Source organism: Ambystoma mexicanum, chromosome 12, assembly GCF_040938575.1.
Source record: "Ambystoma mexicanum isolate Mex_15411 chromosome 12, UKY_AmexF1_1, whole genome shotgun sequence".
Classification (NCBI taxonomy): domain Eukaryota; kingdom Metazoa; phylum Chordata; class Amphibia; order Caudata; family Ambystomatidae; genus Ambystoma; species Ambystoma mexicanum.
The window spans coordinates 879,305,147-879,333,108 of NC_090936.1; the positions used below are offsets into that span (position 1 = coordinate 879,305,147).

General features: G+C 51.5%; 1 protein-coding gene across 4 annotated transcripts in view; it reads right to left on the reverse strand.

The window, feature by feature from the left end:
* The window catches only part of CPSF6 (cleavage and polyadenylation specific factor 6), a 539,228-nt gene that overhangs the window by 218,351 nt on the left and 292,915 nt on the right, over positions 1–27,962 (reverse strand). For all 4 annotated transcript variants that reach the window (XM_069629368.1, XM_069629366.1, XM_069629367.1 and 1 more), the window contains one exon: positions 23,107–23,593. In XM_069629368.1, the coding sequence (XP_069485469.1) occupies positions 23,107–23,593 (487 nt within the window). The remainder of the gene's footprint in view (positions 1–23,106; positions 23,594–27,962) is intronic.

Sequence of the window (27,962 nt, forward strand, 5' to 3'; positions counted from 1 at the left end):
CCAGTCGTCGAGGTAAGGGTATATTGGGATGGATAGCCTTCGCAGGTGGGCCGCTGCTACTGCCAGTACTTTTGTGAATACTCTTGGAGCAGAAGCTATCCCGAAGGGTAGTACTCTGAATTGGTAGTGTTTGTTCTCTATCTTGAACCTGAGGTATTTTCTGTGTGCTGGCAACATTAAAATATGAAAGTATGCATCTTTCATGTCTAGCGTTGTCATGTAATCCCCCTGTGATAACAGTGGGATTACTTCCTGCAAGGTTACCATACGGAACTTCTGTGGTTTGACAAAGTTGTTCGCTGGGCGCAGATCTAATACAGGGCGCATGGTTAAGTCCTTTTTGGGTACAAGGAAGTACACTGAATAAATACCTTCTGTTACCTGAGATAGGGGGACAGGTTCTATTGCTTCTTTTTTCAGCAGTTCTTTTACTTCTTGTAAAAGAATGGTGAGGTGCTCCGGTGATCTGCGTTGGTTTCGTGGGGGTTTGTACTTCGGGTAACCATTGAATTCTATGCAGTATCCGTGGGTTATGGTTGATAATACCCATCGGTCTGACGATATTCCCTCCCATGCTGATAGGAACGATGTTAGCCGGCCCCCGACCGGTGATGCATGGGAGGGGACCCGAATCTTCGGGTCATTTGCTGGTATTGGGCGTGGAACCTCTGGGGCTGGAGCCACGACCTCTTCCTCTGCCACGCCGTTGGCCTCTTTGACTGAACTGGGTGTTACCCTGGTTAGAGGGCCAGTTGGTAGCAGAGTAACATTGTTGTTGGTTTTGCTGCTGTCATTGGCCACGAAAGGAGCGTCTATTACCATAGCCTCGCCTGTTAGGGGGTCTAGATATTTGATCAAGAGTCTTGATGGTATCAAACTCTTTCTTAGCATGTTTTAGTGCCTCATCAACTGCCTTCCCAAACAGATGCGTCTGTTCTATGGGTTTATTTATGAGGGAGGCTTGGGTTTCGGGTTTAAAACCTGAATTGCGTAGCCAAACGTGTCGTTTGAGAAGTATTCCCTGAACCAGGGATCGGCCAGCAGTCTCAGCGGCCTCTAGGGAGTTCTTAACGATGCCCTGGTTTACAAGTGTTCCTTCTGATATTACAGTTAGCAGACGTGACCGCAGGGGTTCAGGTGCGTCCTCTGCCTCGCTGCGCAGCTTGCTCCACTGTGCATCTGCGTAGCTAGCTAATAGGGAGTTATTAGCAATTCTAGTAGAGAAGGCGGCGGAGGTCGTGATTCTCTTCCCAAGTGCGTACAGCTTCTTGCCTTCTTTGTCAGGTGGTGCTTCACTAGTGGATAGTGGTACCCCTGCTCTTTTCCTTGTGTTGGTAACTACAAGGGAGTCCGGAATAGAGTGTCCTCTGATGTATAAAGGGTCAGAGGATGAAGGGCTGAAGAGCTTTTCTATTCTAGGGTTGACCCCTCTTACTAAAGCTGGATTAGAAAGGGAAGGAGAAATTCTTCTCTTAATAGAAGCCAGGAGTGGAATAGACTGGCTAACAGGGGCTTTTTCTTTAATAACTCTTTCTACAAAGTCTATGTCTGGAAGAGCTTCCCCTGTGTCAAGCTCAAAATGCGCTGCTGCCTTGCGCAATAGTGCATTGAGGGAAGGTTGGTCATCTATGGGAGAGGAGTTCCCAATATGTGAATCCTTGAGAGGAGAAGGGTGAAAGGCATCAGGGTCTGAGTGCACTGATGGGGATTGCCACGGCTGCACTGACGGGGATTGCCAGGGCTGCGATGTAGCTGTATCCTCTTCGAAATTAGTGTAAGGATCTTCTTCGAACCCCTCTTCCTCAAGTTCTTCTTCTTGCCCACCCAAACACTCATCTTCCTGAAGGTATTGCTCCTCCTCAGTGAGGTCATATACATCTGTGGAAGGGGGAACCAGCCTAGGAATCTTGACTCTAGGGTCATCCTGGGGCCATTCTCTTTGTCTTTTGTGAGTGGGTGGGTCTTGGTTTCCTAGAAACCTTTCCATTTTCTCCATGCAAGAATGGAGTCTTTCAAGGGTCTCATGGGGTACCCCTGAATAGTCTAGAGGGGGGAAATCTGTGTTTTCACCTTCGAACCGCTTCGAACGCTCCCACAACGTCGACGAGAGGTTACCGTCTCCTTCTGAAAAGCCCTCCGGTAGCTCAGAAGCGTCCTTAGATGAAAGGGGCAGTTCTTGGCTACCTTTGTGCTTTTTCGTCGCGGTATTCGACGTTTGTTTCGTCGTCCGCGCACGTTTGTCTTCGGAGACAATTCTCGCTAGGCTCTCGACAACGAGTTTGTCAGTCGAGGGCTCTGGTGTCGACGTTGTGTGCGTTGCGCGTTGTACCTCGACGGCCGCTCTATGGAGCGTTACGTCGGATGTTTTTGGGGTAGCGCCCGTGTTAGATGAAAGCCCAATCGCTGGTCGCGGCTGCGTTTGCGGGTGGGGCTTGAGACCTTTACGGCCTGCGGTAGACGCCGGAGTGCCCTTCGTCCCCTTCGGCGCTGATGGATCCTTCGTTCTCGACGAAGAAGAGCCGTGGGTTGTATGTTTAGCCTTATGGGGTTTATGTGCGTCCTTGTCGCCGGGGTGTTCATCCCCATAAGCAGGGCGTGAGCCGAGCCCGTCGGGGCCGGGGACGGACGTCGAGGAGCGGGAACGCTCCTTCTGGGGGTTCATGACTTCCGTAACGGACGTCGAGTTATCGCCCTCCTCGTCACTTTCAGTAACAGCGGCAGCGGGTGAGGAAACTGACTTCGACATCGCGTAGTCCGCCCACCTTTTAACCCTTCGTTCTTTAAGGGTTCTAGGTTTCAAGAGCTTGCAGGCTGCGCAGCTGTCCTCTTTGTGATCGAGGGGCAAGCAACGATTACAGAGCTTGTGCTTATCCTTCCAAGTATATTTGCCCCTGCAGCGTGGGCAGAACTTAAAAGGTGTCCTCTCCATAGCTGAGGCAATAATAGCTGGCGATGACAACCCCAAGGGAAAGAAAGGGGAGAAAGAAAGACATTCTCAAAGAGAAGATAAAAGTTCGAACCCCCACTCTCCCCTACTGTATGTTGGCCGTCGAGGCCAGGCCACGTGTTCGGCAGCGCCGAAGGATCTCCTCCGCTCTTCCTCTCCGTCGAAAATCTGTTCGGCGGAGAAACAGCTTCACACAGCTAACGTCGAGGGGAGGGATCGTTAATAATATATTAAGTATAACAAAGGACCGAGGTCCGTGGCAAGTATTAGCAATGTCTCTCTAGGAGCTCCGCGAAAGGCGACCAGAAACTGGGCGGAAAAAAACAATCTGAGGGACCTCGACGCGTGAGGGATTGTGGGTACAATGCACGTCACTATAGGGATAGTGTTACAGACACGCCTTGTCGACGTCCCCTTTTCGACTACGAAAAACAAAATGCAATACTCCGCAGTGACCACTGGATGTCGGACCTATGCACAGCATGTGAATCTAAGCAGATTAACAAACATCAGAAACAGATATACAGACTCTCCCCTTTCCACCGACACCTTGTTTGAGGCATTGCTGGTCGCGGATCGGGCACAGAGCACTCGATCCGCAGCCAGCAATGCCTCTGCAACACAAAGGATGTCTTTGTGACGCAGGGGGCTGCTTACCATGTATATCTGCTATCTATATCAGATATCTGCTCCTAGGAACGGCATCTGACCCCAGGGAGGGCTGCATGAGATACACCCCGACCCCCATCCATTTGGGGTAGGGGGAGAGGGCCACCACAAAATGTGGGACAGGCCCCTCAATGGATGGGGCAGTAGGATTTGGGCACCCGGGGGGCGGATTGGCACACTAATGTGCCCATCTGCCCCAAAGGAAGTTGGCTAAACAAAAGATTTGAAAATGGTAGGATGCATTTTCGGGAGGGCCGAGGGACATTCTAACCCACCAGGGAATTTTGTAATGGAAAGGGGGTGGCCCTCTCCCTCCCCACCCAAAATAGAGTGGGGGCATCTCATGCAGCCCTCCCTGGGGGCAGATTTCTGCACCAAGGAAGGGGGCAAATGTGTTTTTACTGGGGGGTGAGGGTCTGTAGACCACCAGGGATGGCTTGAAAGAGGGGCCGTGATCTGAGGGTAGTAGTGATTTGTTTTTGCTTGTTGACCGTAGGTAACAAACGTTTGTTTCGTTAACAGCTTTTTCTACACAACAGGTGCGACGTTATGCTAGTACTGTTTATTATTCTATGGTTAGGGCCCATTGTCACTGGGGTGGGTGAGATTGGGGCTGGATTGTTGGTGTGGGCGGGAGTGGGCCGTCTGGGGAGATATTTTGGTGGGCTGGGACAATTGCAGGGGGGACCACAAATTGACCCCCAGGCCAGCAGAACATTGGTGTTTCCCTGGGAGTGTCAGTCTCCCATGTAGGTTGACGGTCCGCAAGCCCAGACTGCACCTCTGGCTGTGCAATGTTACAGATTTCACCTCCGGGGATGAATGGGGATCCTGCCGGGGCTCTGTGGGACTGCCGCTGCACGTGGGGATGGTCAACCCACATGGGAGACAGGTGCCCAAGGCCAGGGATATGACCACCCCCCCCACACCACCCTAGAGCTCTGGCTGGGTTGTGTTACAGCTTCCCCCCTCTGGGAAAGCATGGGGACCCTGCAGAGGCTCCCTTGGACATCTGCTGCACTTGGGGATGGTCAACCCCCACGGAAGATGGGTGCCCCAAGACCAGGTACGTGATCCCCCAACGTTCCCGGTTTTCTGGCTGGCCCACGTTACAGCTTCTCCCTCCGGGGAAAGGACGGGGAATGTCGGGGGCCTCCCTGGAACCACCGCTGGGCTTGGAGACGTTCAACCCACGAGAGTCAGCCACCCAAGGCCAGGGATATGACCACCACCCTGGAGCTCTGGCTGGGTTGCATTACAGCTTCTCAGGATGGGGACCCTGCCGAGGCTCCCTGGGACTGCCGCTGCACTTGGGGATGTCAACCCACATGGTAGACAGCCGCCCAAGGCCAGGGACATTACCCCCAACTTTCCTGGAGCTCTGTTTGGCCTCTGTTACAGCTTCTCCCTCCAGGAAAGGTTGGGGACCCTGCCGGAACTCCCTGAAACTGTTGCTGGGCTTGGGGACGGTACACCCACATGGTAAACTGATGTCCAAGGCCAGGGACATCACCTCCAACCAGCCTAGAGTTCTGGCTGGGCCGAGTTACAGCTTTTCCCTTAGGTGAGGTATTGGCACACTGACGGGACGTCCTGGTGGGGAAAAGCGGTTTTTTGAGGTTTATTGTGGTGGAATTCCGAACTGAAACTTTGGAATGAATGAGGGGTGCAACCGTATCACCACCCTTGTCTTGTGGAAAGTCCAATAAGGCCGCTTGCAGGACAGTGACTAGATCGCACCTACCCTACTGACAGAAGTGATGGCCACAAGAAAAGCTATTTTCCATAAAAGGAACTTGAGAGGAGCTTGATGCATAGACTTTTAAGGGAACAACCCCCACCCCCATGAGCCTTGTCAGTAAGACGTTGTCCCCAACCCGCAGTGTGTGCCTTCACCAGCGGGATTCACTAGACAGTGTGACCAAAGTGAAGACCGGCCCAGAGACCTGGTGTAGCGGGAGATAACCGCCAGATGCACTTTGATAAAAGGCATGCTCCAGCTCCGCCTTGGCCAAAGACAAGTACGGAAGGACCTGAGGGGCCATGACGTTCAGGGGGTTGATCTTCTGCGCCCAGCACCAAGTTGCGAAACGCTTCCACTTGTACCTGTAGCACTTTGAGTCGACAATGCACTGGCCAGGACCTCCCTGCATTCCTCCGGTAGCTTGTACCCACCGAACTCTAAGGCTGCAGGAACCATGCCTTCAGGTTCAGCGATCCTGGGTCATGCTGGAGGATTTCGTCACCTCCTCTGGCGAGCAGACTGGAGGTGATGTCGAAAGGCTGAGAAGGTCAGGGTACCAAATCTGCCTCAGCCACGCCGGGGCGACGAGGATCATCCTGCATCCGCACTGTGAGTTGATTGATGACTTGCAGCAGGAGAGGCAATGGCGGTAACGTGTACAGGTACGGCCCTTCCCACAGGGAGAACGCATCCCCCATGCTCCCCAGCTGGTGGAACCTGCTGGCCAATCTCTGGTATTTGGAGTTCGTCACTGTCGCAAACACATCGATCTGGTGTCTGCCCCACCTGAGGAAGAGGATGTCCACTTGATCCTGACGAAGCTCCCACTCATGGCAAGAGCGCAGCTAACTGCTGAGGGAGTCGGCAATGGTGTTCTTGACCCACGCCAGGTGAAAAGGCATGAGAAACATCCCCCGGGCGCCGGCCCAGTGCCACAAGTCCTGCGCCTCTGGAGAGCGCTGGGGATCTGGTGCCCCCCTGCTTCCTGATGTAGAACATCGTGGTGGTATTGTCCATGAAGACCCTCACCACCTTGCCTTTGAGGGACGGGAGGAATGACTTGAGGGCCCAGAACACTGCTCGCAGTTCCAGGACATTGATGTGGAGATCCCTCTACTCCAGTAGCCACAAGCGTCTGGCGTCGAGACGGTGTGGGCTCCCCGGCCCTCCAGGGAAGCATCCGTGGTGACAATCTCCTGGTATTAGGGACTCTGGAAATCCGTGCCCCCGGCAATGTGAGAGCGCACGCCACACCACCTTTTCACTCGATAGAACTCCTCGTCGAGAACAATCCGGTCTGCAAAGTTTACGGACACCTGGAACCACCGAACGTCCAGGAATTCCTGAAGGGACTGCATCCTGCAGAGCAGCAACTTGATGGTCCACACCGTGGCGATCTTCAGTGCCAACGCACCTTGCCCAAAATGGCAGCTATTCTCTCCTCCGAGGGGGCCACCAGGCAGGAGACCGTGTTGAGCCTGGACCCCAGGAACAGCACGTTCTGCAATGGAATCAAGCAGGACTTTGGATAGTTCACAGAGAATCCCAGATTCGTCAGCAGCTGGATGGTCCGGTACGTGTGTTCGACAGCGATCTCCCTAGACTTGGACCAGATGAGCCAGTCGAGGTACGGGTACACATGTATCCCTTGCAGATGTAGATGGGACGCCACTGATGCCAGGCACTTTATGAAAACACCCTGGGCGCCGACTTTAGTCCGACGGGGAGGGCCTTAAATTGGTAGTGCTTCCCTTGCACGACTAAGCGCAGGAACTTCTGATGCTTCTTGTGAATGGGGACATGGAAGTAAACATCCTCAAGATCTAGCGATGTCAGGAAACCCCCTTCCTCCAGTTGGCCAAGCACGTGTTGCAACGTGACAATCCTGAATTTTTGAGACTTGAGCTACTTGTTGAGATGCCGCAGGTTGAGCATGGGCCTCTAGCCCCCCATTCTAATCCCCCCCCCCCCCCCCCCCCCCCCCCAAGTCCTTTGTTACTAAGAATTATCTGGACTAGACTCCAGAGACGCTTTGGAACCAGCTCTATTCTTTTCTTAAAATGGCCCATGCTTCCTGCAGGAGCTGAGGGATGTGCTGCTCCTGCCGGGCCACTGGTGGTATCCGCAGACACTTCAGCTGGAACTCTAGAGTGAGTCGTGCACAGTAGGTGGAGATCTTTTCCCACTCGCTGACGAAGCCCGCCAGCTGGTCTCCCATCGGGGTGCACGGGTGGGGGCCCGGCGTCCTGGCAGATGCAATCCTGCTTCGGGGCCTGCGTGCCGCCTTGGGAGCGACGGCAGCCACCTACGAATGCCTTGGAACGACCCCTGTAAGCTTCTTGGGTCATGGAACGGGAGGGTTGGCGGTACAGGGAGAATCTCCCGCCGAAACCGTTCAACGATTTGCCTCCTAAAGCACAAAATGAAGGCCGATGCTGTTGAAGCGTGACTAGGGCCCGGGCTGTCTCAGTGTTGGTCTTGATAGCCTGCAACGACTCATCGACTGCCTTCCCGAAGAGATTGTCGCTGTCAAAAGGCATGTCCAAGACGCTCATCTGAACTTCCTGCCTAAAATTGGTGGCTTTCAACCAGCCACTACGATGGAGGCAGACACCGTTCCCCATCTGACGGAACCCTGTGTTCGTGTTGTCCAGGGCCACAGTGATGGCATTGTCCAATGCCACCTCGCCCTCCTGTAGAATTTCCAGTGCCTCCACCAGTTTGTAGTCTGAGAAATTTCAGCAGCGGGCCATCTTGTACCAGAGCTCCCTGTCGTACCTGGCCAGGATTGCGAGAGCATTCGCTGCTTTGACCGTCGCTGCCGAGTAGATGCCCTTTCTACCCGTGGCATCCACCTTCTTCCCCTCGCTGTCCGGGGCAACGGAGGCCGAATAGTATGGATTTGAGGGCTTCTTCCTCGCAGCCACCTAGACCACAGAGCGCGGGGTGGGCTGCAACCGCAGACACTTGGGTGCTGACTCCGGCACCCGGTATTTCTTTTCCAGTCTGTCTCTTTTCACCGAGTCTGAGGCAGTATTCCTCGTGAGCGCTAGGCACTCATCCCAAACGTCGTCCAGGAGAGGCACTGCTAGAATGGTCTTCGCTTCCCAGCGCTGGTAAAGGAAACCCTCCTTCTGGCGTCAGCTGGAAGAGCTCAGACACGCATTCGACCATGGCGTGGAATGATCCCACTTTGTCCAGTGGAGAAGCTCTCCGCGGCGGGCAGACGATATCATCCATGTCAGTCATCGCTGTGACTGTATCCCTAAGGGGGAGGGTATGTGAGGCAGGTGAGGAGGCGTGGGGTGCAGTTTCCTCTTCCTCGCCAGCAGGGGGCCTGGTACTTCAAGGGCCAGCGCCGGGGGTGCTGTCTGCATCCTTCTTCGGATTTCCGACACCAGCATGTGGCGAGTTGACAGTATGTCCAGCGACACGTCCTAGACATGTTTCCGCCGTCGGTTCCCAGGTCCTCCGGGACCGTGTGAACGGAAACCATGTCAAAAACCAAGGGTTTCCTGGTAGTCTCTCTGTCAGACATTAGTCCTGGTTGCGAGAGCTTTGGCCAGATTCTTTAGCTCACTAACTTTCATAGAGGAGAAATATCCCAATCATATCAATCTTTGTCCTGCCCAGGGGAAGTCCAGCACCGAAATGCTAGGCAATTCTCTTCTGAACGAAAACCATGTCCTCTTCGTCTGAAGAAGAAATATCCGTGGATGCCCCCCGCTCCCCTTTTCTTGGTTGTCTTCTCCACTGGCTTGGTCGAAGTCTCCCACCTGGGAGGAAGGGCCCCTCTGTGTGTCATAGGGGTCCCGGGACCGGGTCAGCCCCTTTCGCTTTCGAAAGGGCGGCCGCCGCCAGTTCGATTGACGAGGACCACTTCACCTGGACGACCTGGGCCTTCAGCAGTAGGTCAGACACCTTAACCTGTGCCTTGGCTCTCTGGCTTCTCCCGCAGCTTCCCAGGGTTAGCAGATACCCTCTTCGAAGAGGAGCTGGAGCGATGGCTTGCGACAAAAGGCAGGCGGCGAAGATGAGCGTGCCCTGCCCACCATAGGACCCGCTTGCGCAGCGACCCAAACGGAAACAGACTTGCAGTGCTTGGCCTGGTCTTGGGCCCCCACTGAGGAATGCCCTCAAAGGACTTAGAAGCCCGCTCCTCAGACCGGCCAGTCCTGGGTGAGGCATGCCCACTTGTAACACGGGGTAGAGGCCTTGGCGTTGAGGCACGCCACCATCTACTGTGCCGATCCTTTTGCATTTGGAGAATCCCAGGCAAATTTTGCAATCCGCTTCCTTGAGATCTGGATGAAGACAGAGGCACTGGGAGTGTTTGTCCTCCACAAACACATTCCTTAATCCACAGCTGGAGCAGAGCTTGAAGAGGGAACCTCTGTCCTTCTCCTCCAACATGGTCCGGCGTAGGCCTGATGGCCTTCTGGAATCTTCAATGAACTCCCGACGATTCTTGCCCTAGAGCAATGAGACGCTGACAAACGGATCCCTGCTTCCCGGTCAAAGGAACGAAGGAGCACAGGGGCTGTATTTGACAATTTTTGATGTAAAAAAAGCACAAAAAACAGAAAAGCTTTGAGCAAAACACAAGGACTCCCAACACTTGAACGTGTGGCTTTGATTGCTGGTGTGCTGAAAGGCTTTCCCTTTAACAGGTTGTCTGTGGACCACCACTGCAGCGATTGAACTAGAGGTTGCCAAACCACCATTAGATCTTCCCACATACCGCTTGCTTGAGACCATTGTTTCGCTAACTACTCTTGCATAGGATGCATGCACAATCGGGCATGTAGCACTAGATAAATGCAGGACATCATTCCCGGAAGGCGCATTACCTTTCGCACGGTTACTTGACGACCGGCCACATACGTAGGTGTTTAGAACAGCATGTTTTGGACCCTCTCGTTGGAGGGGAAGACTAGTGTGTTTGTTTTGATTAGTGCCCCAAGGAATTGTTTTACTTGGCAGGGTACTAGACTTGATTTTTTCTCGTTTATGGAGAAGACGAATAGGAACAGCAGGTCGACTGTCCGTTGGGTATTTTATAGGCACCTCTGAGGTGTGTCTCCTGTTATTAGCAAGGGAACACTGGAATGGACTGCCTTGCTAAATGGGCAGCCACTACTGCTAAGACCTTTGTAAACACTCTGTGGGCTAAGGCTATGCCGAATGGTAGCACCTTGAATTAGTAGTGCTTGTCCCATACTTTGAATCTTTGCTATTTCTTGTGCGGCGGCAACACTGAAATATGAAAGTATGCATCTTTCATGTCCAATGTTGCCATGTAATGTGTTTTAGCAGGTGGCTAGGCAGGTGGTTTTAGCAGAAGCACTTTCTGCTGGACCTTTTTCTTTCTATCCTGAAAGTGAGGAGCCTTTTTCACCTCCTTATTTGCTCTGACCTTTGGAACTCTGTTCTCCGTGTTTTAACGTTCTTATGGAGTCTGCTTTCCTCCATATTATGTGCAGTGTTGCAAGGTACCCTTTGGGTTCTCCTTTGAGATTCTTCTACTATTCTCAAGTAACCACAGTGCGTAAGGATATAGGGCTACTTTGTATCCTTTCTGAAAACCTAGTATGAGAGATTAGCACACATCACCTTATGTGGAGTGTAGTGCTATGGGGGTACCCTAGTATCCCCTTGTTTCTGCTCCTGTGACTTTTCAGTCACAGACAAACCTTATAGTTATGGCTGGCAGCAGTGGACGTTTTTGTTAGGGAGAATTTTCATTTCTGTGCCAATTCCCTTTAACCTTAGAGACAGTCAGATCAGTTTCGGACTCTAGGCTTTTTAATTTTTAAACCTGAGTGAGTGGGACCTTTTTCTCACTCTTGTTTTTCTGACTGATTTTCTACGTTCCTTAATGTTTTATGGAGTCTGGTAAACTCCATAGGTATCTGGTTTTGCATTGTGACAAAACCTTTTGTGCACTCTCTCTTAATGTTGAGCTACATTTTCATGGGTGAACTACTGTTCCCAAGAAAAGTAAGATGACCCGTCTTACTTACCTTTAACTTTATGGGTCCAGCACACACCACCCTATGTGGAGTGCTGGGGGGGGGGGGGGTTACATAGTAATTCCTTTTAACCCATTCCTCATGTAACATTTTGTTGCACTAACTCACTTGAATGGCTGGTTGCAGTGGTTTCTTTTTTACTACCTAGTGACATGTATCTGCAGGTTGATACCTCAGCTGCAGTGCTACACCCAAGGGTGACCATTTTCCCAAAATGGCCTCAGTCTCCTTTTTCACCATTTTTTGTTAGTTTCTCCTGGGCTTTTACTCTGTTTGCATCAGGTTTGAGTCCCTTGTGTGTTTTGCCTTTGGCGGGCTACGGCCCTGAAACATGCCCAGGTTTTAGTGTGTCCGGAAAGGCAGGAAGTGAGGGAGGGTCCCGAAACGCCCCTATGCTTTGTCTTTAGCTGCACCAGAGTGAAACTAGTTCCAATTGGCCGGCTGGTTGTCCTCGAGGACAGCCACCTCGCTGTCTGACAGCCTAGGGCTGTGACTGTATGGGAACTAGCATAAAAAGCAAGGTTTTTGGGACTAAGAGCAGAGTCGACCCCTGAAGGGTAACACCCAAAGCAGAAGAGTAGAGAAGACGCCAGCAGCACCTTCCTGGACTGCAAAGTGCCCGGTGAAACCCCTGCAGCTGCGCGGACACAGTTTTCGAATCGACAGGCAAGACCCGTAAAGGACGACTTCCTCCCTTAGGTTGATGGGACCAACTATTTTGGCGCAAACCCAGACTTCCTGCGACTTTCCAAAGCTGCAGAAGCCCAATAACCGGGGTACCTCGACCACTTGTGAGTGCATTGTCTTCCGAAGTCTGAACCTGGCCAGATCTTCGTGGGCATCCAGAGGACCCTACAGAAGCAAGACAACTGCGTCCAGAGTCCCCTCACCAGAGTCCAGGAACAAGTGATCAAGGAAATCCTAACCAGAGCTTTACTTTCTTCATTGGTGCTGAGAAAAAGGCACCAAAACCACAGAGCCACTGAATCGACAGAAGTCCATTGCTGCCGAGTCCCTCTCTCGAGTGCTGCCGCAGGAGCTCTCCAGACATCCTCCCTTTCGTCACCACGACCAAGGACCAGGAACATGGGTCTACTGCATTGCGAAGGCACCCAGCTGGAACAACTTCATTTCAAAGATACTGTGCGGCTTGGGGTGCTTTATCCTTCTGCCATTTGTGGTGCTTCCAATCTTGGGGAGTGCGATTTAACCCTACACTAAGTTGACTTCAATTTACCTGCATTGGACTTACAGCTAGTGCTATCTAAAGGGGACTCCTCGAGTTGCTGCGATTTCTCTTTTGAACACAGGCTATTTAAGAACATATTTCTATGAAGAAGAGCATCAGAACTTTGACTTTGCCCAATGACTTTGGCTGTCCATGCTCCCTAAAGCACTCCTTCCAAAACTATTGTCTTTGGCAGTGTGTGTTGCCGCACGGATTTTAATGCTGAACACTTTAATGCTGGGAAAATACTGCCTGCGTCCCTTTGGGAGAATCTAACTGTTCTTATACCTTATCAGCCTGTTCTTATCTAACCCCAACCTTTCCTTCCTTGAAAACTTAATACTGCAAAGGTGATACTATATAAATGCAATATTGGCCTTAAATTACATGCTGGAACATGTTTAACATATGAATGAATTACTCACCTGCTTTATTGTTTACCGTTTGAATTGAATCCTACCTCGGGATGTTAAAGCTAATTACTGCTTTTAAAGAAAGCTTTAAATATCTCTGTGTATAAATAATGCATTATATAACTAAGTGTGCAAGCGTTTAATTGGATACTTGCATTCACTGATTTCATTTTACAGCTCACATTACCCCTTGTAAAATAAGCCTGGCTGCTCAGTCACACTACCAACTTGTGTAGTACAGGCCTATATTAAAAGGCGGGTTACCCAATACCAGTAGATTGGTTTTGTGTACTCCAACACCAGTTGGACAGCACTAATTCTTACCTAACAGTGTTCTACTAACTATTGTGCTATTCTTTTACCACAGACTGTATTCACAGTTCTGGTTGGGAACAAATAGGGTCAATGTTCTAACATGGTGGCACCTTTCATTTTTTGCCATTTCTATCGTTGTTGTGCTTTGTTAGCACCTTTAACCATTCTTGGAGGGGGGAGGTCTGTGTGTTTTGTCTTTGGCGGGAAACCCTTGGGTGTCCCCGCCTACCCCCTGGAGAGAGTGAGGCCCTTTTTTCCCCACTCTCTCATGTATTTTAATGTGATTTTGAACTCTGTTTCGTTTGGTTGTGGAGTCTGACAAACTCTATACGCCTCATCTTTTTACATTGTACCACACAGCACCTTCACTTTACTTCTCAGATTTCCCAAGGATTAAATACCTTTCTCTTGGATAACTAGTTTCCAAGAGCAGTGAATTGAAATTGACTTTACTTTACTTTCATTTGTAACTTTCTAGACCCAGCACACACCATCTTACAATACAGTGCTGGAGGGTTTGCTTACTATCCCCTTTGCTAGCTTCTCATGTAACATTTTAAACATTTTTATGATACCCTTTCCTCGATGAATGGCTCCTGGCAGTGGTTTACTTTTAACTACCGTGGTGTACTTTTACTTCGGGCTGCGTTCGCAGCTGCAGTAAAGCACCCAAGGGTGCCATTTTTTGTCAAAATGGCCCGGTCTTTCTTTTTGGAAAGGTCCTTCTTGAGATTTACTCCGCGTGCCAAACCAGGTTTGGTCCCTTTGTTCGTTTTGTCTTTGGTGGGATTCACGAGTGAAGACTGCCTCTGGCTCCATGGTGTCTGGCGTGGGCAGGAAGCGAAGGAAGTGCCCAAACTTCCCTGTGCTTAGTATCATAGGAGACAGGAATGCACTAGTCTGCGATTGGCCGGCTGTCCGGCACGACAGCCACCCTGCCGGGTGACTGACAGCTAGGCTGGAATGAATGGGAGAAACCTGCATAAAAAGGTGAGGCTTTTTTGGCTCGGAAGGCAGAGTCTACCACTGGATGAAGGAATCCAAAGAACTTGAAGAGGACGCCTGCTGCAACTCCTGGACGGTTGGTTTGCCCGGTGAAGCCCTGCTGCTCTGCAGAAACTTCAACTTCGTTTTCACTAGAGAAGCCCTGCAAGGATGACTTCTCCCCTTGAGTTGGTGGGACCAATCGACTCCAAAGTAAGCCACCTAGACATCCTCTCGGAGCAGGCTGAAATTCCACTGCAGTTGCTGCTGGAACTGAATAGCTAGGGAGAGGAACACCAGCTTGTGTGTTGCTTTTAAGTTGGTCAAGAGCTCCAGGAAGATCCTCCGGACTCCCAGGAAGCAGGACTGACCGAGCCTGGGCCACCTCAGAGTGCTGGACCCCAAATGCAAGGAAAGCCCATTTCAACAGCCAAGAGCCGCGGTGTTGCTATTTGCTTAGACACGAGAAGCTGAAACCGCAAAGTGCCACTGAATAGAAGTTGGTCCTTTTCTGTCGCTGATAGTCCTGTTGCAGTGCAGGAGTCCTCCAGACGTCCATCCTCTTGTCCCCACGACTGAGGCCCAGGAAAACGGGATCTGCAGGGCTGCACAGGAACTGAAGCCAGCCAAAGCCCTTTTTTGTAACCAAAAGGTACTGTACAGTTTAAGAGAAACTTACCTCCTGTTATAACCTTACTTGTTTTCCGCCGATAATGGTCTTGGTTGCTCTGTAGAGTTGCTAACAGCTTCTTTACTTCACAAGGCTAATCGGCTTGTGGCCCCACTTTGATTTCTTCTTTTATACAAAGACTTCTAAAACATTATGCAAGACTTTTACTTACCTGCAAGAAGTGCTTCAGATCACCTTGATTTTTGCCTATTCTAAATGCAAACAGTGGTATATTAATGTCCACGGTGTCTTAGTTACTAAAGTCACCTGAGGGTGTTGGAAGTGTCTGTGTGTCATCCCAAAAGGGTACTTACGGATTTAGAAAGATTAGGAGTGTGTATTTTGGAGTGTATTTGTGTGTTACTATTATATTGCCCCCTTCTGAAGAAGGCTTGCTACGACTGTTAAATTATTAATTGTTTAATCAAGAAACCTTGTGTTTAAGAGTTTATTTGAATACTGTTCACTGTGAATCTCTGTGCAACTCCCCTACAGCACACATTGACCCCACTTGAGAAGTGTGGCTGCTCAACACACTACCAACCTGTGTAGTACAGACTTATACCAAAGGTTGGGTTCCTATTGCCAGGTGGTCAGGGTTGTTGTAGTGCACCCAAAGGGTACTGCGTACAATCTTGCCTAACACACTTCACTGTTCTTGGAAACAGTAGTTATCCAAGAGAAGGTATTTAAACCTTTGGTAAATCTAAAGGACTTCCCCCGTGCCACTGCTCTGACGGTGCTGTGTGCCACAATGTAAAAAGATGATGCCTATGGAGCTCGTCAGTCTCCAAAAGCAAAAGAAACAGTGTCCAAATCACAGACAAATATGAGAGAGTGGGAAAAAGGTTGCACTCTCTCCAGGTGAAAACTTAAGTCCTAAAGTCCAGCAAAAGTGCTGGGGGTCTCTAAGGAATAAGGGAATTAGCAAATTTCTGAGAATTCCCCTAACAGGAACATATGTATGCAACAGGTTCTTTGTACCAGACTACAGCCCTCTCAACCTCCCAAGATAAGCTACACTACCATATTATGCAGTGCCGGACTATACAAAGAGTTGGAGTTTACTGAACTGCCTATGGTAATAGTTTCATAAAGACCCTAGTTACCTGCCACCCCAGTAGCAATAGTGACGGCCAAAGCTTCCTATAAGGAAATCAGTTATAGTATTGAGTGAAGTTTAAAAAAAAAAAAACTTTAATAACTCAAAAATACACATCAAAATCACAAAGTCAGCAAAAACGACTGAGGGTCTCAAAGCAACGCTTAAAAAAACCAGCAAAAGATAATCTCCCCCAACAATAACCATTTCTGCTGAAGTTGTATGAGGAGTGCACTTTGACACGCTGTGGGGAGATTCCCTTATTGTAGCTTGTAGAAGGATACCCTGTAACTTTCAACCACCCTACTACACCCCATTGAGTGTATAGCGTTGACTGCTCTGCAAAGTTGAACCCTTGGGCGTCAGGCAATAATATACCAAGAAACAATGCCACCAGGGTGTGGATTTATCATCCTGATCCATACACGCAGCAACTTCGAAAATGCAAACTACATGTCTAGCAATCCTTGTAATGGGTTTCTTTTGGGCTTCAAAGAGCCCACTGGGTCAGACATACTTGAGGGAAAGGAGAAGCTACAAACTAGATCACTCCCCACAGCGAACAACCCCACCCCAAACCCCTCCATTCAAAAGGGCAATTAGCCCCAACAGGGCCATCTCATCCTCTAAAAGAGCCTACCTGTGGGAGCAAACTACTAAAATGCAACTAGAAGAACAAGTTACTTTCTTACCTGGTAACGTTCTTTCGATGGGATGGTCCGACGACGTATTCCATATCTATGACAGGTAATCACCACAGCTGTGCTGCTTCGGAAACTTTTTGGCGTCTGCGTCGATGACGTTGATGCGCAGTCGTCGAGGACCTCCTCCGACGTCAGACGTCATCCGATGTGATAAGTAGGACGCACAACGCCCGTAGCCTCAGTTGTAGTTTTTTCCCCCCAGAACGTTTGACATTAGTCTACTGCCAGTCAGACACAAAGCCTTGCGGAACGTAAGCTGCAATCGCAAAAGAAATTCTGCAGCGGCGAAGGTAGGGAGGGAGCGATATGGAATACGTCGTCGGACCATCCCATTGAAAGAACGTTACCAGGTAAGAAAGTAACTTGTTCTTCGAGGGGATTGGATCCTCGGACGTATTCCATATCTAGGACAGACTCCCAAAGCAGTACCAGAGCAAGGAGGAGGGAAAGAATTTAGAATCAAAATTTAGAATTGCCAATCAAATAGCAGAGCAAAGGACCGCCTTGCCAAAGGCCAGATCCTGTCCTCGGATGGAATCGAGGGAATAGTGACGTATTCCAGCCAGGTGGCTGCATCACAGATGTTGCGATAGGAACACCCCTCTGCAGGGCAGTAGATGCAGCCATACCCCTGGTAGAATGGGCCGGCAAGCCAGCCGGTGGGTCCTTACCCGCCAAGCGGTAACACTCCGAGATGGCCAAATAATCCAGCGAGACAAAGTCTGTTTCGTCACAGATTGTCCAAAAAGCTTTCCAGCGTAACCCATAAAGAGTTGATCGTCCACTCTGACCCGGGACATGCGTGAAACATAAAAGCTTCAAGCTCTCCTAGGATCAAGCCTATGGAGCCCCTGCTCTTCCTTACCAGGATGCGGAGGAGGATAGAATGCCGGAAGAACAACCTCTGGGCCAAATGAAATTCCGTCACTACCTTCGGAAGAAAAGGAGGACGGACTCTAAGGACAACCCTGTCCTTATGGAAGACAGTGAAGGGAGGCTTAACTGAAAGTGCCTGTAACTCACTCACTCTGCGAGCGGAAGTGACCGCAACTAAAAATACAGTTTTAAGAAACAGTCTCAAAGGACAAGAGTGCAAAGGCTCAAAGGGAGCACCCGTTAGAAACCTGAGAACAAGGTTTAAATCCCAACCGGGCACCAGGAAAGGTGACGGAGGGAACATATTAGTGAGCCCTTTCAGAAATTGAAAAAATAAAAGGGATTTTAAAGTATGAACACTCTTCAGGCGAGCGCTTAAAGATGGACAGCACCGCCAGGTAACCTTTAATGGTACCCACTTGCAAGCCCCTGTGGGCCAAAGAAAGTAAAAAGGACAGAACCATGGGGATGTCGCATGCAAAAGGATCCACATTCTGAACTCGCACCAGTCGCAGAACTTACGCCAACGGCAACGGTACAGAGACTTTGTTGCTGGCCGTCGGGCCGAGAGCAACACCTCCATCACGTCTTCAGGGAGGTCCCAATCCTTATACCTCAACCTTTCAGAAGCCAAGCGTGAAGGTTGAGGGATCTGACCTCTGGATGGAGAACCTGACCCCCCTCCCGTGAGAGCAGATCGTCTCGGTAGGGAAGACGACGTGGAGGACAGATGGACAAGTCGAGAAGGTCCGGGTACCACGTCCTCCAAGCCCACGCCGGAGCAATGAGGATCATCCGGGAACCGAACTTCTGTAACCTACGCAGCACTTGTGGGATGACGGGGACTGGAGGAAACGCGTACAGCAGTGGGAATGACCACTCCACCACGAACGCGTCTCCTAAGCCTCCTTTTGGAGAAAATTCGCGCGAGCAGAACCTCTCGCACTTCCGGTTGACACTGGAGGCGAAGAGATCCACTTGCGGGGTCCCCCAAAGGGCGAAGATCTCCAGGAGAATCTCCTGAGCAAACTCCCACTCGTGAGAGATCGTGCTCTGCCTGCTCAGAGCATCCGCCGTCACGTTTTCGTCTCCAGACTAATGAACTGCCGAGATCGAAACTTCCTGCTGGATGGCCCAGAACTCGAGCTGCATCACCTCCCTGCACAGAGGAAGTGACCCTGCCCCCCACCTTTTTGTTGAGGTAGTGCATGGCCACTATGTTGTCCGTCAGGATCAGGACACTCTTTCCTCGCACAGTCGGCAGAAAAGCCTTCAGGGCTTGCCAGACAGCCCTCAGCTCCAACAGATTGATATGGAGTCTGGACTCCGACGGAGACCAACGACCACTGACTGTCAGCTCGTTGGCATGAGCTACCCATCCCGCGAGGGATGCATCCGTCACGATAGTCACCTCTGGCCAGGGAAGCCAAAACGGAGCCCCCTTCATCAAGTTGCCTTTGACGGCCCACCACAGAAGGTCCTGGGCGGCCGAGGGCGGCACCTGAACCGGGTCCGACATCCTGCCGGAGGACTGCGACCATTGCATCTTCAGTGCCCACTGCAAAGATCTCATCCCCAGGCGAGCCTCTGACACCAGAAGAATGCAGGATGCCATGAGGCCGAGCAACCTCAAGAACTCGAACGCTGGGAGCGTCTTGGCATGCTGAAACTTGTGCACCATCTGCTGAATGTGAAGAGCCCTCACCTGGGGAGGAAACACTGCCCCAGGGAAGTGTCGAGCACTGCTCCAATGTACTGGAGCCGCTGTGTTGGCGTCAAATGGGACTTCTTTAAATTGAGGGAGAAGCCCAGCCTGTGAAGGGAGTGGCAGGTGACTGACAGATGATCCAGGACCTGCTCGGGAGAGTACGCCCTGATCAACCAATCGTCCAGGTAGGAGTAGACGTGAATCCCCCCCCTTGCCTGAGATACGCCGCCACCACCACCATGAGCTTGGTGAAAACCCTCGGGGCGGAGGTCAATCCGAACGGCAGGACCCGAAACTGAAAGTGCGAGTTGCCAACCGCGATCCTCAGCTACTTTCTTGTGCTTGGGCTGGATCGGGACATGGAAGTAAGCATCCTTGAGGTCAAGGGACACCAACCAGTCCTGAAGCTGAAGTGCCTGGAGGACTTGAGAGAGAGTAACCATCTTGAACTTGTCCTTCCTGAGGAGTTTGTTCAAACCGCGCAAGTCCATGATGGGTCTCAATCCCCAGTCTTTCTTCGAAATCAAAAAATAAGGGGAATACCATCCCTTGTTCCTCTCCGCTACATGCACCAGTTCTATGGTGCCTTTCTCCAGCAGGGCTTGAATTTCCTGCGCAAGGAGCGGATCCAGACTCTTCAAAGAGAGGTTCCCTGGTGGATTGTCGTGAGGCCTCTGCCGAAAGGGAAGACAGTAGCCGTGGGTTATGATCTCCAGAACCCACACATCTGAAGTAATGGCACGCCACTCTACAAGATGCTGCGCCAGGCTTCCCCCAACCGGCGAACCATGGGACATGGCCTCATGACTGAGTGGTAGCGGCTGCAGCGTTACCTGAGGGCAAAGAGGCAACTGCCCGAGCGGCCTTGGCACCACGGGTACCCTGTCGTCCACCTCTGGTACCCCTGCGTTGGCCTCTTTGACTGCTGGCTCCTCTCACTTTACTGAAGGAGTAATAGCGAAAGGAACCACCCCTCCATTGCTGTCCCCTAGGATGAAAAGGCAGAGGTTGGCGAACTGCAGCGCCCAACGACTTCGCTGCAGCTTTGGAGGTCTGCAACCTCTCAAGGCTCTCGTCAGCCTTGCTGCCAAAAAGGTGTTCACCGTCAAAGGGCATGTTGAGGAGCCGGGACGGCACATCAGGAGCAAACCCCGAATTCCGCAACCTCGCAAACCTGCGTATCATGGTGCTCGCCGCCATGGACCTGCTGACGCATTCAGCCATGTCCAAACCCGACTGAACGGACTCACATGGCATCATTACCATCCTGGACCATAGCAAGGAAACCGTCCCCTTCGGGAATATGTTCAGCCGCCAACGCAACAGTTCCACAGAGTGTGTGTGAAACGAGACAAGGCACATATGGAGTTGGCCGCCTGAAGCGCCATACCACCCGAAGAAAACACTTTCTTCGCCCAGCCATCAAAACGTTTGTCGTCCCTATCAGGAGGGATGGTAGGGTACGACGCCTGCTTTGCCGGGGCCGTGGCCGCCTGCACCACCAAACTCTCCGGAGTGTGGTGCCTGGTCAAGTAGCAGGCGTCGCTACTGGCTGGACGGTATTTTCGCTACAAGGACCTGCCCACTGCCGGGAGACTCTCCAGAACAGTCCAAGCCGCCGCCACCCTTCTCTGTAGAGCCATATGAAACGGCAGTACTGGGTCAGTTGGGGGACCAACATCAAGTGAGATCATCCTGCACAAACTCCCCTGGGGGAGCAGACCATCCCAAGTACTCGGAGACCCTAGCCATAAGGCGCCGGTACGAGGAATCGGCATGAGAGCCAGGCTCAGGCCTACAAAACTCCACCTCCGGAGATGTGTCCAGTCCACTGGCATCATGCAGTGACTGCCTCAAATCGTCAAATTGACTATGGCCCGAGACCATCTCATCTGGAACCTGACTAGGAACCAGGGCATCAGAATCCTTATCCACCTCCGAAATATATTCCAGGTGGTGAAAAGAAGGCACCCCGAGAGTGCTTGCTCTTAACAAGAGCCTTTCTAGGGGGTTCCCCCCGTGCCACAGGGTACCTCCGACACCCCGGCCTCGAAAGGCGTCGAGTAAATCGGCGCCAAGTAAATCGGCATCGGCGTCGAGAGGATCGGCGTCGAGTAAATCGGCATCGACGTCAGATGCAGCGCCGCCAGCATCGACACAGTCCTCAAAGCCGGAGCTCCGAGCGTGTCCTTCGACGACCTGAGCGTCGACGGCTTCGACGACTTCCTCGGAGCCGGAGCCTCAAGAAAGCCTGTCGACGCCCTCGACGCCTCAGGCGTCGATGTCTTACTCGAAGACATCACAGGTGCACACGGTCTCGAACGCGTCGAGGACCGGGACCTGGAACGGGTGCGTCGAGGACCGGGACCGGGACCTGGAACGGGTACGTCGAGAACGAGTCCCCTTGTCCGAACGGGACCTCTCCCGTGACTCGTGCCGACCACTCTTGCGAGCGGTGTCTCTCGACCTCACGGCCGACCCCACTCGGGGGCGCGGACAGCTTAGTACTCTGCGGCTCGAGAATCGCCAGCATTTTCTTCCCGAAGGAAGCCCATTCCTCCGGCGTCGCACAGCTGTTGGGGTAAGCGACGTGCCGGGCAGAGTCCTCAGAAGAGGACCTGGAAGACGACCGCTGTCGGTGCTTCCGAGAATTCCTCGAAGAGGCCGAGGAGTGGCGAGACCGACTCCTAGATGGAGACCCACGAGACTTCCGACGACGCGGAGAGTCACCTCTCGAATCGTCCGTCGAAAGCCCCACAGACTTCGACTTCCGGGGCTTGGACAGCCGACCTACCGACAACTTCTTACGTTCCCGTAAGGCTTTGGACGTGAGCGACTGGCAGTCAATACAGTGATCCGTGTCGTGGGCCTCCCCAAGGCACCAGAGGCAGGTGTCGTGCGAGTCCGTCACCGACATCTTGAACCCACACTCCCCGCACTTCTTGAAGCCCGGACGCGGGGTCGAAGACTAAGTAGAAGACATCTTCTTACGAAGGATTTTGTCACAAAAACGAACAAGTTCGAAGAACCGAGAAGAACAGAACTCGAAAGAGTCGAGGCGTAACCGAGATTCACGAAGCAACACGTTCGCGGAAAAAACGGAACTGGGGCTACGGGCGTCGTGCGCCCTACTTATCACATCGGATGATGTCGGAGGAGGTCCTCGACGACGGCGCATCGACGTCATCGACGCAGGACGCAGAAAAAAGTTTCCGAAGCAGCACAGCTGTGGTGATTACCTGTCATAGATATGGAATACGTCGGAGGACCCAATCCCCTCGAAATAAAATTATCTACACTCTTTCAGCAAACAGCTATAACACTTTGGAAGCAGTAGAAAGAGGATAATCAAATTAAGTTTAAGAATGACAAGCGTTTAAAAAAGAAGAATCTGAAGGTGGTTTCTGTGGGAAGAGCAATCCACCCATCTTTGGCCCCACATCCCACCCCCACCTAATTGGCCAAAGGTCAAATAGCCAGAAAATAGGATTGATGGGCTCAACTGTCATGTAAAACCTCATGCCAAGGATTCCCAACATGATGGCCGGAAGAATCTATTAAGAGCCAATGCTTGACAAAATAGTTCTCAATTCAGATTACAATTTCAACGGACATTTTTCTGTATATTTTATTTAGTTGTTTTGGATGTTTGTATTGAATAGATTCTTGTAAACATTTCTAAAACAATGAATCCAAACAAAAAAGGAACATTACCTGCCAGGTGGTCCATAGTCCCCTCTGTCATATGGTGGCGGTCGTCCATATGGATCTGCTGGAGGTGGGCCACGACTGTCTGATGTAGGAATGCCACTGTTGCCCATTGGTGGAAAGAAATTTGGATTTACATGAGGTGCTGGTGGAGGTCCACCTGGAGGCGGCCCTGGAAGATGCGGAGGTGGAGCAATTGTTAATGGAGGTCCAGGAGGCCGAGGTGGGAAGGGGCCTGGAGGTGGAGGAGGTCCCTGCTGTGGAGGAGGGGGGCCAGGAGGAAGGCCATAAACAGGAGGAGGGGGGCCAGGAGGAAGTGGAACCAATGGAGGTTGGCCAAAAGGCTGTCCAGGAAACATAACTGGAGGTGGAGGACGTTCACCACGGTTCGGATGTCCAGGCATTGGAGGAGGAAGGGGCTGCCCAGGTGGAGGAGGCCCCGGTGGACCTGGTGGACCAGGTGGACATAGAGGCGGACGAGGCGGAGTCATTCCTGTTGATAGAAAAAAAAAAAAAAAAATCTAAATATACATTTCCAGATCATAGCAGAAACTCAACTACTCGAAACAATTGGCTTTGTCACAGTATGAATAGCCCTGCATGAATAAAGTTATTGCAGTATCCCTGCTTAGAGTACATATATATTTTCACAAAGAGCTTCCAAAAGACCCAAAATTTACTATTTACGGATATCAAACTTTTCAGTGGTGAAGCTCTGCAAGGGGGTAACTTTAAAGTCTAAAACAGTGATTTTCAAAAGTTTTGATCCCCAACCCCCCTCCCCTAAAGAAAAAGGAGTCAGGCTTAGGCCCCCTATACACATGGAATCCAAATGTTACTCGGTTGTCAATTATTGGGCGCTGGTGCAGAATGGTGCCCCCAAATGGAGGTGTAGGTACCACACACTTTATACATGCTTTCAAAATGATACTGCCTTCCATTAACCCACATTAGAAGACAAATATCCATATAAAACTGAATACAGCTAGCAGAAATGTTGCTATATTGCTGAAAATTGGACTATAAAATAGCGTTTGATTAAAATATTCATCCTAGACATAACACCTTGACCATACCAATAACACTGGGTCGACATACACCACTGCTCCATGACACTCATTTCACTGGCCTAAACGTGCACACTTGTCTCCTAGTGAGCGCACCAACTCCTCCCCACCCCCCAAAAGCTCTCAGCTAGTTACTTTGCAACTCAATTTCACAATGTTAGGCAAGAATTGACGAAGTAACCCTGTGGGAAACTACACAACCCTTGTCCTCTTGGTATTAGGTAATCCCACCATTCGGCATAGGCCTGTACTACGCAAGTTGGTAGTGTGACTGAGCAGCCAGGCTTATCTCAAGAGGGGTAAATGTCAGCTGTAGCAATGAAATATACCAATACAAGCAGCCAAGTAACACTTGCACTCAAGGTTTTTGTAATAAATAATTATTTAACAGCAGTTTTTAAATGAGCATTCTTTAAAAAGGGCAATATGTTAAAATCAAACATACTTTAAAATACTTTCCCAGAATCAACACAAAGCTAGTAAATATTCTTTACACTTTCTAACCCTGAGGTGACTTCACTAACTAGAACAGTAATGGCATTTATATATCACTTGTAGACTTTTCAGATTCTGAGGTTTGTGGAAAGGAAAGATCCAGATAAAAACCTTTGCCCAGCAATAACAATTAAGGAACAAGTTACTTACCTGTAACTGTTGTTGTCTGGCATGGATTCACATGCTCATGAATATTCCCTGTCGTCAGGCTGGGAATCCTTGGTAAAGAAAAAATCAGTTTGTTACGTTTTTGAACTGTCTACTAATAACCAATCACTGGTCTCTGGGTCATACTGCCCCCAGCCAATGACTGCCCTCTACCTAAGTCCCTCCTCTAGCAGCCATCTTCAGATTTGGTAGCACGCAAAGTGGCAGTAGGACCTAAAGAAGAGCCGCAGAGGGGTTGGAGGGAGGGTTCGTATGTGAATCCATGCCAGACCCATGCTGGAGAACAGTTACAGATAAGTAACTTGTTCCTTCTCCAGCATGGGGTCTGGCATGGAGTCACATCATCATGAATACAAGAATACATAGCAGTACACACATGCACAGCCACGGGAGGTGGCAAGGCTCAACATTAAGCATTTCAACAACTCAACATTAAGAATCTCTTACCTCCTCATCAGGCTCACCTTCAAGTGAACAGGTTGCGCAGCACTGCTTGGCCGACTCTGGACTCCGCCCTGGAATCCCAGTCGGGACAGTAGAATTTCATGAAGGTGTGCGTCGACCTCCATGTAGTTGCCCTGCAGATGTCCAGCAGGGACACACCAGACAGGAACGCCGTAGTAGAAGGGGTCGCTCTGGTCGAATGGGCTCTTGGACGGCTGGGCAACTGTCGGTTTGCCAACCGGTGACAGTGTGTGATGCAGCCAGAGAGCCATCTGGAAACGGCAGCCTTGAAGAGGGCCTTCCCTTGGTTCACAGGGCCAAAGTTCACAAACAGCTGTGATGTCTTTCGAAAACTCTTTGTACGGTCCACGTAGAACTTTAGCGCTCTAGCCACATCCAGCACGTGCAAAGTCCTCTCAGCCAGTGACGAAGGCGACGGGAAGAAAACAAGCAACACCAAGGGCTCGTTGAGGTGGAAGTCTGACAGCACCTTGGGCATGAAGGAGGGGTGCCTCCTCAGCACTACCGTCGTCTGGTGGAATGTCAGGTACGGCAGTTTACAGGAGAGTGCCTGGATCTCTCCCACTCGTCGTGCGGAGGTGATGGCCACAAGAAACGCAGTCTTCCACAATAAGAATTTAGAAGGCGCCGAATGCAAAGGCTCGAATGGCGGACCCATGAGCCTGGTCAGCACCACGTTGAGCTCCCACGTCGGGGCCGGAGCCTTCATCAGCGGCAACGAGCGGAACAGTCCTTTCATGAACTCCAACAGGTGGTGAGACCACAGCGATGACCGCCCCGGAGTTCTGGTGTGGCGGGAGATAGCCACCAGATCAATTTTGATGGAGGCATGTGCCAGCCCCGCCTTGGCCAGCAACAGCAAGTACAGCAGCACTTGAGGGGTCGTAATCCGTAGAGGGTTGATCTTCTGTGCACGGCACCAGACAGAGCACCTCTTCCATTTATGTCCATAGCACCAAATAGTCGAAGAAGCCCTGGCCTTGGCAAGTACCTCCTTGCAGTCGGACGGGATATCATAGCCTCAAAACTCTAGCGCTGCAGGAGCCAGGCCTGCAGGTTCAGCGATCCTGGGTCGTGAAGCAGGGTTGTGCCTCCTTCCCTAGAGGACGTCAGTAGCTTGACTGGAGGGGACACTGACATGTCCAGAAGGTCCTGGAACCATATCTGCCTCGGCCACGCAGGTGCGACGAGGATCATCCTGCACCGGGACCGTCTGAATCACAGCGGCAACGGTGGGAATGCATAGAGGAACAGGCCGTCACAGGGGAAGGAGAATGCATCCCCCTGCTTCCAAACTGGGGAAACCTGCTGGCGAATCTCCGGCACTTGGTGTTCGTCGCCGCCGCGAACAGATCGATCTAGGGACTGCCCCATCGTCGGAATAGGAGATCTACTTGATCCTGCCGAAGCTCCCACTCATGGCAAGAACGCAGCTCCCTGCTGAGTGATTCGGCGACTGTTCTTCACTCCTGCCAGGTGAAAGGGTACCAGGAACATCCCCTTGGCGGCGCCCCAGATCCTGCGCTTCCTTGGATAGAGCTGGAGATCTGGTGCCCCCTTGCTTCCGGATGTAGAACATCGTGGTGGTGTTGTCGGTGAAGACCCGTACCACCTTGCCCTTGAGGGACAGAAGGAAGGCCCTTAGGGCCCAGAACACGGCCCGGAGCTCCAGGCCATTGATGTGCAGTGACCTCTCCTACAGGAGCCAAAGGCTTCTTGCGTGGAGATCTCCAAGTAGCGCGCCCCATCCCTCCAGGGAGGCGTCCGTCATCACCGTTTCCTGATACGTTGGGATCTGGAAGTCCATGCCTGCCGCGAGATGCGCGCGGGTGCCCCACCACCGGATCGCTTGACAAAGTCTCGTTGAGGAAGATCTGGTCTTTGAAGCTTCCCGCCACTTGTATCCACCGGCCGCCGAGGAACTCCTGCAGAGGCCGCATCTGCAACCTGCAGTCGCACGAGGTAGATGCATGACATCGTGCCGAGCAGGGACTTGATGGACCTCACCCTGGCTGCTTCAATGGTCAAACCTTGCCCAGGATGGCTTTTATCCTCTCCTCCGACGGTGAAGCCAGCCGCGCCACCGTGTTGAGCCTGGCCCTTAGGAATAGGGCGTCCTACGATGTCACCAAGCAGGACTTTGCATAGTTTATCGAGAACCCCAGTTCCATGAGCAGGCGGACGGTCCTCGCTGTGTGGTCGACTGAGAGTACCCTCGGATGAGCCAGTCGTCCAGATAGGGGTAGACGTGGATCCCCTGCAGGCGCAGACACGCCGCCACCGGTGCCAGGCACTTGGTGAAGACCTTTGGTGCAGACTTCAAATCTAAAGACAGTCCCGTGAACTGATAGTGCCGCCCCTGGACCATGAAGCGCAGACATTTTCGATGTCCTTTGTGTATGGGGATGTGGAAGTATGCATCCTCCAGGTCCAGCGACAACGGGAAGTCCCCTTCTTCCAGCTGTCCCAGCACGTGCTGAAGGGTGACCATCCGGAATTTTTGGAACCTTATGGGGCATAGTTGGAAAAGCTCTGAGGCCCTGGCGATCATGGTGTGAAACAAGCCAATTTCGTCGTGAGGGGATGCCCGGGGAGGGGGGGCGATGGGAGATCTGCTCCGTCTGCGCTGTCATCCGTCCCAGTCTTCGCTGTCTTAGACTCAATCTC